General features: G+C 39.2%; 1 protein-coding gene across 1 annotated transcript in view; it reads right to left on the reverse strand.

The window, feature by feature from the left end:
- The window catches only part of VWA3B (von Willebrand factor A domain containing 3B), a 226,006-nt gene that overhangs the window by 53,155 nt on the left and 156,654 nt on the right, over positions 1-16,197 (reverse strand). The window contains 2 exon segments of the mRNA XM_056129028.1: positions 3,331-3,381; positions 5,846-5,964. Of these exon segments, the coding sequence (XP_055985003.1) occupies positions 3,331-3,381; positions 5,846-5,964 (170 nt within the window).

Raw genomic sequence — 16,197 nt, forward strand, 5'->3', positions numbered from 1 at the left:
AGCATCAGAGATAATTAAAAAACTAGAAAAATATACCTAATAGATGAAGATAAAAACTTTGGAAAGTGTCTACACACTCCAGAAATTCTTAAACTCTCCTAGGAAGACTTCCAAGCAATTATGGTATTGATACTCAGTGAAATGAAAAAATGAATGAAAGATAGCATCAATAAGTTGAAAGAGTATGACTAAATTCCAAGCAATAAAGAATGAGCTGAAGATTATAGTTGTTAAAGACATAATAGCAGGACTCAAGCAAAGTGGATAAGGCTGAAAATCAAATCAGCAAACTCAAGGACAAGGGAGATATAATCACCATAAAAGGTAAAGGTAAAGGCCCTCCCGTTGATCGTCGATTTGCTCGAGCGGGCCCAGTAACGTCTCCATTGGAGACTTTGTTGTTACTGTGTCTGGCATATCGAATACTCTCGGTAGCTTGCCGGGCTCTCCGAGAGGGGCGGAGGAATCGAACTCGGTTCGGCCATGTTGGCCGCTTGTAAGGCGAACGCCCTACCTGCTGTGCTATCGCTCCAGCCCAATTTTTTAAATGGAGTAAATATGAGATATATGGGACAGCATTAAGAGGAACAACATTCACATCAAAGGAATTCCAGGATAAGAGGACAGAGATAAGGGAAATAGTTACTGATAGAAGATATAATAGCTGAGAATTTCCCAAATCCAGGAGGAGTGATATATTCCCAAATCCAGGAACCATAAACTGCCAAACAAAATAAACTCAAACAGAAGAAAGTCAAAACACACTATGATTTAAAAGGCAAGAGTCAGAGAGACACAGAGACTCCTAAAACTTGCAAAAGAAAGGCAGAAACTCACATGTAAAGTAAATCCTATCATAAGACCATAGTAGATTATCAAATGAAACTACAGATCAGACGTGACCAAAGTATTGAATGTAAAAGACGACCAATCAATAATCTTCTATCTTGCTAGGTTATCAAAGATTTGAAGGAGTGATAAAATCTTTTCAGATGAACAGCTAGACATTTCCTCAAAGAACACATAGGTGACTGAAAGCATATTAAAAAGTATTCTTCATCACATCAAAAGGAAAATTCAGATCAAAATGACAATGACACATAATGTCATACCAGTGAGAGAAATGGCTTAAATTACAAATTCAGAACTTTCAGTGCTGGTTGTCATGTGGCAAAATTCTCATTCACTGTTGATGGGAATGTTGACGTATTCAATCACTAGAAAATAGTATGGAGGCTTCTCAAATCTGAAAAATAGAACTAGCCCACGTGGCATATAAAGAAACAGCTGGATAATAGACAATGTCTAGTGAAAACATGCCTATAAACTCTGACAACAAAACTGAGGTTAGCAATCTGGGTGGATGTGTGGAGGGGTGGGGAGAGAGATGGCTAAGAAGGAAACTAGGGGGAAGAGTGAGGGAGAAATGTTGGCGCTCTGGTGATGAGTTTAGTACAGCAACATTATTCATGTAAATCAAAAAACACTAATACTTGGACTGGAGAGATAGTACAGCAGGTAAGGCATTTGCCTCGCATGTGGCCCACAGGGCTCTGATCCTCAGCATCTCATAAGATCCCCTGAGAACTGACAGGGTGGTTCCTGAGTGCAGAACCAGGTTACCCCTGAACATTCCAGGTCTGGGCCAAAAACCAAATAAATAAATAAATAAATAAAAATAGCACAGCGGGTAGGGAGTTTGCCTTGCACATGGCCGACCCAGGTTCGATTCCCAGCATCCCATATGGTCCCCCAAGCACCGCTAGGAGTAATTCCTGAGTGCAGAGCCAGGAGTAACCACTGTGCATCGCTGGGTGTGACCCAAAAAGTGAATAATAATAATAATAAAGATAATTTCTTTAAAAATTAATATTATAAGTCATGTTACCTCAACAATAAAAAATAAAAACTAGTTCTGATGTGTATACAGAAAAATAAAACTCCAAAATAATAACAACATTAGCAGCAACAACAGCAAAACAACCCAGTTAAAAAGTGGGTGGGTAAAGAGGGCCAGAAATGCTGCTTAAGTGCCCGAGCACAGTCCTGATATGTTAGATTCTCAGTACTGCATAGTTCTCTGCTATTTGAATGGACTACAGAATATCATATTGAGTGAAGTAAGACAGGAGGAGGAGGACAGAGAAAGAATAAGGTTCCTCTCATATGTAAAACTGTAGCACTATAGCACTGTTCTCCCATTGTTCATCAATTTGCTCGAGCGGGCACAAGTAACATCTTCATTGTGAGACTTGTTGTTACTGTTTTTGGCATATCGAATATGCCACGAGGAGCTTGCCAGGCTCTGCCATGCAGGCGGGATATTCTTGGTAGCTTGCCAGGCTCTCTGAGAGGGACAGAGGAATCAAACCCAGGTCAGCCACGTGCAAGGCTACCGCCCTATCTGTGCTATTGCTCCAGGCTGATAAGTAAAACATAAAGGACAAAGGGGACAAACAAATGGCCAAAGGCAAATAAACCTAGAAAATTGGTGTGCAGAACTGAGCTTACCATGGAAAGTGAAGGAGGGAAGTGGACTCTCTGGTGGGGGTGTGGAGTTGGAATGATGTATGCATGAAACTATCACTGTAAATCACAGTACCTCAATAAAAATGGGGGAGAACACACACACATGCAATGTTGGCAAGGCTGTGAAAAAACAGAATCTTTATACATTGCTGATGGGCATGCAAAATGGTAAACAGTTTGACAATTCCTCAGAAAGTTAAATACAAAATTCCCCTATGACCTGGTAAATCTGCCCCTAGGTATGTAATCAAGAGAAAAGCATATCAACATAAAACCTTGTATGTGAATATATATCCCAGGATTATTCACAATAACCAAAAAGAAGAAGCAAACAAAATTCATCAGTAAAACTGATATGTCAGTAAAACTGAGATATATATATGCAACATATATAAACATACTGTGTTATATGTGTACAGTGGATCATAACATAGCACTGGGGAAATGAAATGTGCTATATGTATCATTACTGATACATGCTACAACTTAGATAAAACTTGGAAAAGTGGTAGGTTGTGAAACCATTTGAATACTGTTACTACTGAACTACACATTTTAAGGTGGCTAACTGTTTTTGGGTGATTTTTATTTATTTATTTATTTATTTATTGGCTACACTGGGCTCTGGTCAGGGATTATTTCTGGTGGTACTTAGAGGAGCATACATATTGCCAAGAATGAAATCTGGGTAGGCTTCATGCAAGGCAAGTGCTATAACCTCTGCACTAGCTCTCTGACTCTTGGTTAATGATACTTTATATGGATCCCACTAAATTTTTTTTAAAAGCAAGAGTGACTTACTTTTCTTTTTCTTCTGGAGATAATGCTCGCCAAACAATTTGATTCAAGCGCCTGTTTTTAAAAATTAACAATAATTCTTTAGTAGCAATTCTTTCATTTTGTGGCAAAAGGTGACCCCTAGCTCTAAGGGGCACTGCAGAGGGATCCCAACTCAGACACTGTCACCATTGGACCAGAGACTCTCCTTTGCTTAAAGAGCCCCAATAGAAGTGTTTCCCTCACTCAGCATCACTGCAGAGGCCTTTCGCTTTGTGGTAACAGTGTCAAACATTTTTATGGGAAAGCAGTTCTCAGTAAACCTACTGAAGATAGTCCTCTGCCTGGATTCTGAGCAAAAGGGGTGAATGAGTCTGAACGACAGGATTGGGACACACTTTAGAGATCAATCAACCTGATTGTATTTTCCAAATGAGGAACTTAGAGGGGGAAGCAGAGAAAACACTTACTTATCCATCAAAGCAAGTTGCAGTGGAGATGCAAGTTCTTCACTGCAACCATTTGCAGAAACACAGAGCATCATGATAAGGAGAGGGGTGTGAAGGACTCTGTCTCTTCAGGGGAAGAATAGATCCTTTTCCTTTCCCTCATCAGAGGTTCTGGCTGGCTCTGTCTGTTACACCTTCACCGAGACCAGGCTCCACACAAAGCAGAAATTGTGGTTTGGTATGACTGAGGTCACTGAGAAGGTGTTGAGCCTGGACGCACGGACACAACTATGGGAGTTCCCATGGGAGGCCAAGAGGGAGTAGATATGGAGGGATCTCTGAGCTAGCCCAGCCTCTTGATTCAGGGATCTTATTAACTAGTTTCCCCATTTGTTATAGGAAATGCAACCCCTCAACCAACTGCTTACCAAATTGCTTATTCATAAATCTACTTGTACTAAGAATGACCTCACAAAGAAATTTGTAATTAACTCTCTGGTAACTTAATCAGCAGCCCAAGCATTTTGATGATCATTAGAGGTTTCTAAGCAGGGTGCCAGAGTGAGTTTAGATCCAATGCCTTTCCTGTGGATAGATGGCTGTAACCTTGACAATAACCTTGACAACCAAAAGGTGTTGCAGAAAAGTAACCCAGGATCCTGCCAGTCTTGGGGCCTTTGCACTAAGGCACAGCAAATCAAAATCGACATCACACCAAAAATTGTTCTCTCAATTCTTAAAATATTAAACAGGTGGACACTTTGGCACAAAGTGTAATAAAAATCTGTTTAGTCATAGAGGTAGAGGAGAAGGACATTGCCAAGTCTCAGGCAAGGAGGATGGGGGCATGCCTGAGCAGAGCAAAGGGACAAATATGCCGGAATCCTTCCCCCCGCCCCCGGAAAACTATGGAGGCGGCAGCAGGAACTCCTGCACAGCGGCTTCACTTCTCAGCACGAGAAGCAACTTGGGAGAGGCCTATGATGCTTAAGGTGAGGAAAGCCAGACTCAGGACAGGGTCTTGTGCTTCCGGTGGCTGGGAGGGACTGGAACTAGATACACTGCAAAATAACAGCTGACCTGTAGGTGCCAGGGTGGGCTACATCTTTTGTTTTGTTTTCTGGGTCTACCCAGAGGTGCCCAGGGCTTACTCTTAGATCTATGCTCCCTGCCCACTGTACTATTTCTCTGGCCCCTGGGTTACATTATTAACTTCTGTGTACTTCATTTCTCCTACATATGGTGATAAATGAAAGCCCAACTGTGCAGCTTCCAAAACCAAGAACAGGCTTGTTTGACAAAGCTGGATGTGCTCAAAGTTTAATTAAATGCTGTGAACCAAGGATTTTTTAAGAACTGATGGTGAAGGTGATGAGGGAATTAGAGAATGGGAACAAAGATGAGGCTGGGCACCCCTCCTGTGCAAAGAGCCCCCCAACCTATCTCAGCTCTGACCAGGGACTGCTTGGAGGACATTTTCACTGTAGTCAGCTTCTGTTTTCTTGATGTTGAGTTAAAATCACTTAAATAATAAACACATTATCTCCATGAGTTTACCGTTATAACTTTTTTCTTTAGGGGCCGCATCTAGCAATTCTCAGAGGTTACTTCTGGCTCTGCACTCAGGAATTACTCCTGGCTGTCCTCCGGAGACCATATGGGATGCTGAGGATTGAACCTGGCTCGGCTGTGCACTGCGTAAGCTCTCTACCCAGTGTACTATCTTTCCAGTTCATATCATTATGACATTTTATCAGTCATATTTGACAATGTTATATACCCAAATGGTCACATTCATTCTATTAAAAGGAAAACCTTATGTATCTCATGTTTACATGAGAAGTCTATAGATTTTGAAAAGAGGAGATGGTTTCTTTTAAACTCTGTTGGACATTTTCAGGAAATGCATTTATCATGGGACCTGACACTTGGGATGTGCCTATTTTTGTGGCAGCTGCTGTTGCTATTCTTTGTGGACAATTCTAAAATAGCGGCTTCAGAAAAGAAAACTGAACTGAAAGGAAGGAAAACAGGCTAAAACAAAACACAAATGCCACATGCATTAAAGAGCAGCAATAAACAATACCTACCTTTCATAAGATTTAATAGCCTGTTCCACTTTTTGCTTGTAGATGTTGAGCTTGACTCCCTGGGGGTTAATTAGTGACATCTTATTTGTGTCATTGCACACGTGCGCTGGAGGGAATACCTGCATGTCAACACCAAAGCAAAGTGTTATCTGGGCTAACAGATGCCTACAGTAATATATATGTGGCTTACAGCTTTTATGATTATAAAGTCAACATATTATTAATATAGGAAAATTAGAACACAGAATCAGAAGCATCACAGCTAACTCATTTCTTCTCATTTTTAAACTAAATATATTGTTTAAAATAACCAAATCACATGTATAAAAACCTGTTTGAAGAACCCAAGTCAGAATTGAATATTATTGTCTTGGTCAGATCTATGAGAATAAAGGGAACCAGAGTCTTACTGTTACTTCTTTATACATTAATAATTGGGTTAAACATCTTTTTTCAGATATTTATATTTGATTTTCTCTTGAAACTGATTATAATTAATGTATTTTGGCCTTCTGATCTTACAAGAGATTCTTCTACGTGCCAAATAATGAAAACTTCAAGATCAATGAAACCACATCCTTTAAGAACACCGAGTACCAGAAAGAGAGCTTTTCTTCCACTGCCACTTTCTAGCTGATATTTCTGGGGCTGGCAATGCCTCTGATTCCTGTTAATGCCCTGTTAATAGTAACACTTTTTCATATTATCCGTCTTTCTTTAGTAATATGTAAGGTTTATTGGAGTAGAAACTTTGTTTTATTTGTTGCTATCTTTCTTTCACTTAAAACAGTGCTGACACATAATGAAGCCTTAACCAAATATTTATTGTATTTTAACAAAAATGTATATTCCATACCTAATCAACAGTCAGAATGTCAATTCATCTGAGAAGAAATTAATTTTCTGTATAACCTTGAATATTTATTAATTATTATATTAATTATAATTATTATAATTAGGTTGCTTATAAATGTAATTGTCTTACAAAAGCACAAATGCATATAGGAGTGTCATAAGAAGAAATTGATGAGGAAATGAAACAATAACATTTTAAACAATGAAATCATAGTAAGGTAAATATTGGGTCCAAAAGTACAGGGCTGTTTGCTCTGCATTTTGCTGACCCCAGTTCAATCTCACTGCATACAGTCCTCCTGATCATCACAAGGAATAATCCCTGAACACAGATACAGGAGTAAGTAAGGTGTGACCCAAAATCCAAAACAAGAGAAGATATTGACATAGAAATTTAATTTTGTTATCAAGACCCAAACATATAAGTCAAAGATTCAGAAAACTGGAGGAAAAGAATGAAGTCTAAAAGGTACCATAGTCAAACCTCACTGCTTATCAAACACATGAATTCAGCATGTGGCTTCTAAACAACTTTTGTCAAGGGGAAGTTGCAAGAACAGTGTGTTTAAAGTTAAACATTGGACTTTGACATCTGAATGACTTGCAGAAAAAAAGTCATCTTTCAAAGTAGGGCAAAGTATCAGAAAAACTTAAAAAAACAAAAGCATTATCAACAAAATGGAAGAACTGGACATGTATATTTCTTGAAAAAAATACTGTCTCAGAAGTCAATAAATTTACCAAATTTACCAATAATAGCTCAACTACAAATTAACAACACAAAATATTTACCAAAATCATAACATTTCATTTGGATCAGCTTGATTCTCATCTTACTATCTTAATCAAAGAAAACCCCTGTATAAAGTTCTACTTCCCTCTTTTGATGACTTGGATCTCATGCTTTGCATGGCCATCATGTAATTCAGTGTGGTTGTAGTTCAGACTGGGTTCTTTCTGCATCCACTCTCATTGCTTTCTGTATGCAGATTTAGAGGAGGACAAAGTCATGCTCTAACACCTCAGTCTGTGGTCTTAATTTTTATAAGATGGTAGAATCATGGAGAAATTTTAAGACACTGTCTTTGTGATGTCAAATTTGGTGTGGCTGTGAGGTCATAAAGAACATTCTCATAGGGACTTAGGTCATCAAATCATGACCAGTCATGCAAGGAAGCAGATGAGGAGGATTGTGCAGCTGAAAAACTGACAGTTTGGTAGAGATAGAATAAAGCCACCTTTCAAACATTCTTTTGAAAATAGTTTGTCTCTCTGATGTAAATCAAATATAACCAACTAATGAGGAATCTTTTTAAAAAAATTTAATAACAAAAAGGAGCCTCAGGGTACTATCTCCTTCAATCCTCCTTCTTGAGACATCTTACCTTACTGATATTAATAATCATACCCTGTGTAAGAAGATGTTGATCAGGAAAGAGGCAAAAGGTGAGAGGAAGCCTTTAGGCAGTCAGTGAAATTTAGGATAGTTTTAAAAACAATAATAATAATAATAGTTCAAAAACATTTAGAAAGGTATCTGTTATAAAACATTTAATCTTGCTATTGAGGTAGATGCCAAGAAAGTAAATAATATGAAAAAGACCTTAAGTGATATATTTAGTTTACATAAGAAAGCTAGACTCAAATAGAATAGAAAATTAAAGACATTTTTGAATAGCATTTGGCAAGTTAGTTTTTTAATGTTACTGTTCTTACGTGGTAATAAAGATATAGGAAAATAAAAATTCTCAAAGTTTCAAGTGAACTAACAACCCAACAATGAAAGAAATCATTGAATGGTAGTAATTCATGATGTTGGGTATTAGTAAGCCATTAAATTTTTTTTAAAAATAATGTTTACCAAAAAAATAATGTTTACAAGGGAATAATGCTGAATGAAGCAGAAGACAGAAGAGAACACTATCAGCTGTGATGCAGTACAGGTAAAATCTACCTGACAACATCAGAGCAATGATGATAAGCAATCCCACAACATTTTGAAAATGAGGAACTGTTATGAAGTTGGTATTTATAGAACCATTGCTTAGCCCTGACTGAATTCACCCACGTTGCTATTTTTTAAAAATTAAACGACTTCCAATAATTATCCCAGAACTTGTTGCCAAATTAGCCCAAAAGAAGGCTAATTGGACTTACACACAAAAATGTATAAATGGTGGAAATCCTATATGAATGATTGAATTTAGAGATAGGCTATTATAGATCTTGCAGTTGCTGGGAGCTAAATCTTAAATCTGCTTCTAAACAGAAGTATTTCAAGGTCTCACAGAACAAAATGGCTTAAATCCACAAAATACACTGGCAAAATAATGTGTGAATCAGGTCATACCTAAACTCAAACATGCTATTCATTACAATATAGATTACATCTCATCATCTCATGTTTTTCTATCTAAAATTTTAGAAAAATTAAAGCTTTCTCCCTATTAAATTTCACTTGAAGTACATAAAGTAATTTAATTTGTATTGCAGATGAATATTTGCTGACTTAGAATAATGTTCGCATTAGATATAAAACAGTAAATGCAGTTCAAATTAATTTTGATAATATAAAAACAAAGAACATAAATAAAATGAAAAAGTTCTAATAAAACCAACAACTAATTCATCTCTATTTATTTTCAATTATCAATACTCTTGTTGCATAACAAATGTATAAACATATTTTTCTAACAATTTTTTATATTTTTTACTGTTTTTACATTTTACATTTTAACTTTTTTACAATATCTTTTACATTTTTTCAGATATCTAGTTAACTTTATTTTTATTTTTATTAAATAATTGTGATTTACAAAGTTACTGTTAGTTAGTCGAGTTTTAGCCATACAATATTTCAAGCCCAATCCCACCACCAGTGTCAACTTCCCTTCACCAGTGTTCCAAAATCCCCTCCCCATCCTAACCCTGACCCTATCCTGTCTGTCAACTGGACAGTTACATTACAAAGTTCAGTTGCTGCAGCTGAGATCTCATATTTTTCAGTTTTGTTGAGTCTGTGTTTGGGGTATATGGCTATACCACTCACCCATATCATCATCAGTATAACTGAAGCCCTGATGCCTGTTCACCTATTACTTCCTGTACTCTTCTTTCCCCTTTACTTTTTTCCTTTTCTGTCTCCATCTCTTTTCACTGAGGTCTAGATTGATCTAGGCATGCCCCCCCCCCCCGCCTTTTACTGCAGTACAGTTCTTCATCCAGTATTCTATATACCACAGATAAGTGAGATCATCCTGTGTTTGTCTTTCTTCTTCTCGCTTACTTCACACAACATATCTCCTATTTCCAACCAAATTGAATAATTTCATCATTCCTTGCAACTACATAGTATTCCACTGTGTATATATACGATATCTTCATAATCCATTCATCTGGCTTTGGACACCTAGGTTAATTCCATATCTTAGCTATTGTACTGAGTGCAGTGATGAATAACAGTGTGCATGTGTCCTTTTGAGAGAGTGTTTTTCTATCCTGGCGGGAAATACCCCAAAGTGGAATTGCTAGGTCATATGGAAGTTCAATTCTAAATTTACTGAAAAATATTCAGAGTATTTTCCACAGAAGTTGTACCAGATGACATTCTCACAAGTAATAGATGAGTTTCTTTTTCAACATATCTCTCCCAACACAGATTGTTCTTACTATTTTTGACATGTGCCATTCTCACTGGCATGAGATGGGATTTTTTTAGTTAAGTCTGTCAATGCAGTTTTGTTATGCTCAATGATACTAAATTCAAACTCAAAAGTTACAAAATGCTATCCACATCTTTAATAGCATTCTTAATCTCTTTGTGCCCAAGATTCTTCATCAGCTAAATGATGAGATGATTTACCACCCCTATTAGTTGCAGATGCATTTTTTGGTTCTCTAAATTACAGATGAGGCTTTGCTTTAAAAGGGCTCATGGGGAGATGAAATGAATAGAAACTTTGACAAAGAAGAAATCCGAATGGCTAAAAGACACATGAGAAAATGTTCCACATCATTAATCATCAGGGAGATGCAGATCAAAACCACAATGAGGCATCACCTCACACCACAGAGACTGGCCCATATCCACAAGAACAAAAGCAACCGGTGCTGGCGCGGATGTGGTGAGAAAGGGACACTCCTTCACTGTTGGTGGGAATGCCGACTGGTTCAGCCCTTTTGGAAAACAGTATGGATGATTCCTCAGTGCAAAGCCTCAGTGGCAGTGTGCTGTAACAACCACCATGGAAGCTTGGAGGCTTGACTCAGGGCCATGCCTGCTAGTGCTGGGGTGAGGAAGGGCTTTTGGCAGGAGGCTTCTGTCTTGGGGCATGACACATGTAAGCCTTGTTTCCCTCACCCTTGGGCTCTCTTGTTCTTTTCTTTATATTTTATTCTAATTAATTTGTGTAACAAAGTTTAAATTGGTGTGAAGTACAATTTTATGGAACTAACTATATTTTCTTCCCCTCCCCCCCTTTTTTAATTGATTTACTGTGAGATACAGTTACAAAGCTTTCATCTTTAAATTTCCATCATACAATGATGGGACACCCATGCCTCTACCAATGCCCATTTCCACTACCAATGTCCCCAGTGTCCCCCTCCCCCCGCCCATCCCCATCTGTTTCCCTGCCTCTATGGCAGACAATATTTCCCGCATACTCTCTTTTGGGTATTATGGTTTGCAATGCCGATTATGGTTTGCAGTGCCGATAATGAGAAGTTATCATGTTTGGTCCTTTACTACTTTTAGCATACATCTCCCATCCCAAATGATCCCTCTAACCACCATCGACTTATTGTTCCCTTCTCTATCCCAGCTGCTTTGTCCCCCAGCTCATGAGGCAGACTTCCAGCTATGGAGCAATCTTCCTGGTCCACTTCTTGAATGTCCTTGGGTATCTCATATTATGTTATTTTATATTCCACAAATAAGTGCAGTCGGCGCCAGGGGGCCAGTTGGTGGGTGTGACCCCTGCCTACTGGAATTTGGAGGATCTGGGTGTAATCCCATCAGCGGCCAAGACTCAGAGACAATAAAAGCCAGCTCCCGGAGAACAGTGCAGTCTCCTGCCCCCGCGCCTGGCTATTCCTCGCCGGGGCCCCTTGGAGGGGAGCGGGTTGAGCTTTCCTCCCCGTCCCGACCAGGGCCCTGGCAGCCGAAGACCTCCAGGACCAGCCACCACCATGCTGAGACCACTCTCCGCACACCTGAAGGTACTGGCAGAGGGACAAAGTCACGCGGGTTCCGGGGCCGAGATCTCCAAGCCTACTCGGATTGGAGTCGAGCATCCTCCACCCAGATCCTCCAAATTCCAGTAGGGGGGGGTCACACCCACCAACTGGCCCCCTGGCGCCGTGTAATCCCATCAGCGGCCAAGACTCAGAGACGATAAAATCCAGCTCCCGGAACCCCGCGGCCGTATTCGCGGCCTCGCGAGGTCTTATTATGACATCTCATTCCTACTTTGACAAACTGGCAGGCTACCAAATGTAGCCTGTCCACACGGCAGAGTCTGGCAAACTCCCCGTGGCGTACTCAATATGCCAAATACCAGTAATAATGATGGGTCTCATTCTCCTAACAGGCCTTGAATATAATCTCAGGGCTAGGATAAAGGAGACGTTACTGGGGCCTGCTCGAGGTAATCGACGAATAACAGGATGATTTGTGATTGTGATTTGTGATGGATGATTCTCAAGAAATTAGAAATTGAGCTCCCATTTGACCCAGCAATACCACTCCTGGGAATATATCCCAGAGAGGCAAAAAAGTATAGCCGAAGTGACATCTGCAATTGTCTGTTTATTGCAGCACTCTTTACAATAGCCAGAATCTGGAAAAAACCTGAGTGCCCGAGAACAGATGACTGGTTGGAGAAACTCTGGCACATTTACACAATGGAGTACTATGTAGCTGTTAGAAAAGACGAAGTCATGAAGTTTACATACAAGTGGTACTACATGGAAAGTATCATGTTAAGCGAAATGACTCAGAAAGAAAGGGATAGACATAGAAAGATTGCATTCATCTGGGGAACATAAAGTAACAAAATAGGAAACTAACACCCAAGTATGGCAGAGATTAGTACCAGGAATTTTACTCAATGACCCGGAGGACAACCACACATGTTAGGGGAAGGGGGAGCTCAGAAAGAGAAGGGAACACCAAATAAAGGGTGTTGGGAGGATCCGCCCACGATGGGAGAGCATGCTGAGGGTAGACTGTCGACCAAGCATGATTGCCACTCAATGCCTCTTTTGGAGACCATGGCACTCAAAAGGAGAGAGAGGGAAATGCCCTGCCACAGAGGCGGGGTGGGATGGGGGGCTGGGGAGGGGAGGGGATGCTGGGATCCGTGGTGGTGGGAAATGCGCACTGGTGGAGGGATGGGTGTTTGATCATTGTATAATCGAAACCCAAGCACAAAAATGTGTAAGTCTACAACTGTACCTCATGGTGCCTCACTATTAAAAAATAAATTAAAAAAAAAAAAGGGCTCATGACATACTAACTTAGGAACCTGTCCAGAACTACTTGGAGCTGGGTTTGGAAAGGCCGAGACTGGTTCACAGAGCTGTCTGCTGAACTCAGTCTAGGTCCTGATGTCATTTTGTTCAAGAAACAAATTATGATAATGTTGATGATGACCATCTTGAGGACAGAATGATGACTTCAGTGACACAAATTGATGTTTTAAAATTACTTCAGCTTTTTTTTCTTTTTAAAGTTTGGGTTTTTAACAGCACATTAACCCTACCCCCACGGGTAGGATTGTTACAATGACATTGGGGTCTCATATATGCTTGATCGTGTTGCTTGCAGGTTTCTTGACAGGCACATTTCAAAGTTTGGTGGTTGTAGTTGCATCTCATGTTCTCAGTGTTGTTGAGTCTATGCTCTGGATATATTTGCACATTTCCTAGTTGTGTGCTAGTGTGGGGGTGGGGGTGGGTCACACACATCAGTTTTGTGATGCTCACATACTCAGCCATGCTCACTAGTGCTCACAAACCTTAAGCTGCAGTGCTAGCACACACCTAGCTGTGGCATGGCTGGAGTGCCAGAACTCTCAGACTCAAGAGCTGCTGGATCACGTTCTCTGCAGTGGCAGCTCTAGAATCAAACTCTCGACCTCAAGCTTGCAAGGCAGCGTTTAGCCACAGAGCAATTTGCTAGCCCCTATTTCAGCTTCCTTCAAAGAAACTGGCAAGAACTTTGAATTCCACATTCATCAAATAACTGATGCAGTTTTCTTCTGTTTATCTTTGACAGAACTAAGGGAAAATGATTTAGCCCAGGTCTTCTTAAACTTTTTCCATTTGTGACCTCTTCTGGCCCAAGTAATCTTTACACAACCCCAGGTATATAAAATAGGTATATAAATTAAAAAAAATTTTTTTAATTGGGGCCTTCCAAAACAGTGCTCAGAAGGCTGGAGGCCCGCTCCTGGTGATTCAGCCAAATAGGCTGATAGTTAATGCAACAACCTAAGGATTTAAGATTGTTCAGGTCCTATGGTGCCAGGAATCACCAATCACCCCAAAGTTGCTTGGAGGCTTCTAGGGCTGCACTTAGAAATGCTCAGGGAACCACATATTGCTGGAGATAGAACTAAGGTCAGCTTCACACAAGCCATACTATCTCACCAACCCCTTAGAATACACTTAAATTGTTCTGCATTCCACAGTTCAGTTATGGGCCCCATATGGTCCCAGTGTAAGAAGTCGGAATCTAGTCCACTACAACTAAAAGTGCCTGTTAACATCTTGTAATGAAGAGCTGCAAGGGCTGTACCTCTGCTCAATATTTCAGTTTCAAGGGGACAGACTTGCTGCTCCACAAAACAATGAGAACTCTTAAGGGCATGTGTCCAGAAGAAAAAGAGGCCCAAACATACTTCATGGATGGAACAAAGAGCAGGGGACATTGTTATAGTCCTGTCCAAACTACATGACTGTGTCAGAGTAGAAGAATAAGAGTCAATTAAACTTTTTTATCAAGTGGATTAAGAGACAAACCTGTTTCCTTTTAGCTCCACCCTCTTTTATTGAAATACATATTAAAGAAAGAAACATAGGTCCATTTATAAAAATAAGTATGTTTCACTATCTTGGATATATTTTTAGAAAATTGTCTTTCTCTTCTGTTCGTTTTGTCCTATATCTGGCAACATTGCTTATTAGTATTTTAATCTTACAAATTTGATGATCCAGAGATTTTATTATTTTCTAACTTGTATATTTTATAAATGCATATGGTTTGATTACCAGTAAGAAATATATACTCATGATTTGTCTTTGGTTTTTTTCCTTTTCTCCAAGCCCTGGATTTTTTACTACAGTAAAAAAATATCTTTGTTATATCTTTATAGAACGGGTGTATGTGCAAGTGTGCCTGCACACTGAACACTACCTATACAAATTATGAAATTATATGTATCTATATTTAAAAAACATGTCCAAGGCATTATTTCTAGAACATTGTCATATACATTACAAATATTTTTTTCTGATATATGCCTTCATTTCACCTTTATGCAAAATAAAATTTTATGTAGTCAGTCTATAAATCTTATTTTATGGTTTCTTTCTTTGATTTATGATCTATACTTTCCTTTTCCTTTTCCTTTTGATAAATGTAGTTTTCAGTGCTTGAGATTTTTATGATTTAAAAGAAGACAACAGCACAAGAAAATTGAATTTCCAAAAATTCAGTAAATATACTCTGTCCCCTAAAATATTAACAAAAATTAATGTAAATAACAAGAAGTATCAATATACTTCCTATAGTTCAGTTTCTTCCTATCACTTCTGAAGGAAATGAAACTTAAGTGATTGGTATCTGGGGCTGGAGCGATAGCACAGTGGGTAAGGCGTTTGCTTTGCACACAGTTAATATGGCCGACCCGAGTTCGATTCCTCCGCCCCTCTCGGAGAGCCCGGCAAGCTACTGAGAGTGTCTCGCCGTATTCAATATGCCAAACACAGTAACAAGTCTCACGATGGAGATGTTACTGGGCCCGCTCGAGCAAATTGATGAATAATGGGAGGACCGTGACCGTGACCCCTAAAATATTAATAAAAATTAATGTAAATAACAAGAAGTATCAATATACTTCCTAGAGTTCAGTTTCTTCCTATCACTTCTGAAGGAAATGAAACTTAAGTGATTGGTATCTGACTAATCAGGATGAGTTTATTGAGGTATAAATAGAACCTGCCAAACAAAAGGTTATAGCCAGGGCTAGACCTTAAGGCAAAGAAATCAAAGAACCAGTCCAGAAGGCCACACATGTCCTCCACAGTGAGAATCACCCATGCTGTCACCCTGGGGTACACAGACAACACCTGTATAATTTCTCAGCTGTGATAGAAAAACCACCAGTTCATCTGTTTCTTCAAGATGCATCAAATTCCAGCATTAAAAGACCAGTTAGATAAAGGTTTCATCTTTCTTTTGTTTTCTTTTTAGCTGTCTTGCCTTTAATTTT

Source organism: Sorex fumeus, unplaced genomic scaffold (assembly GCF_029834395.1).
Source record: "Sorex fumeus unplaced genomic scaffold, SorFum_2.1 ptg000006l, whole genome shotgun sequence".
Classification (NCBI taxonomy): Eukaryota; Metazoa; Chordata; class Mammalia; order Eulipotyphla; family Soricidae; genus Sorex; species Sorex fumeus.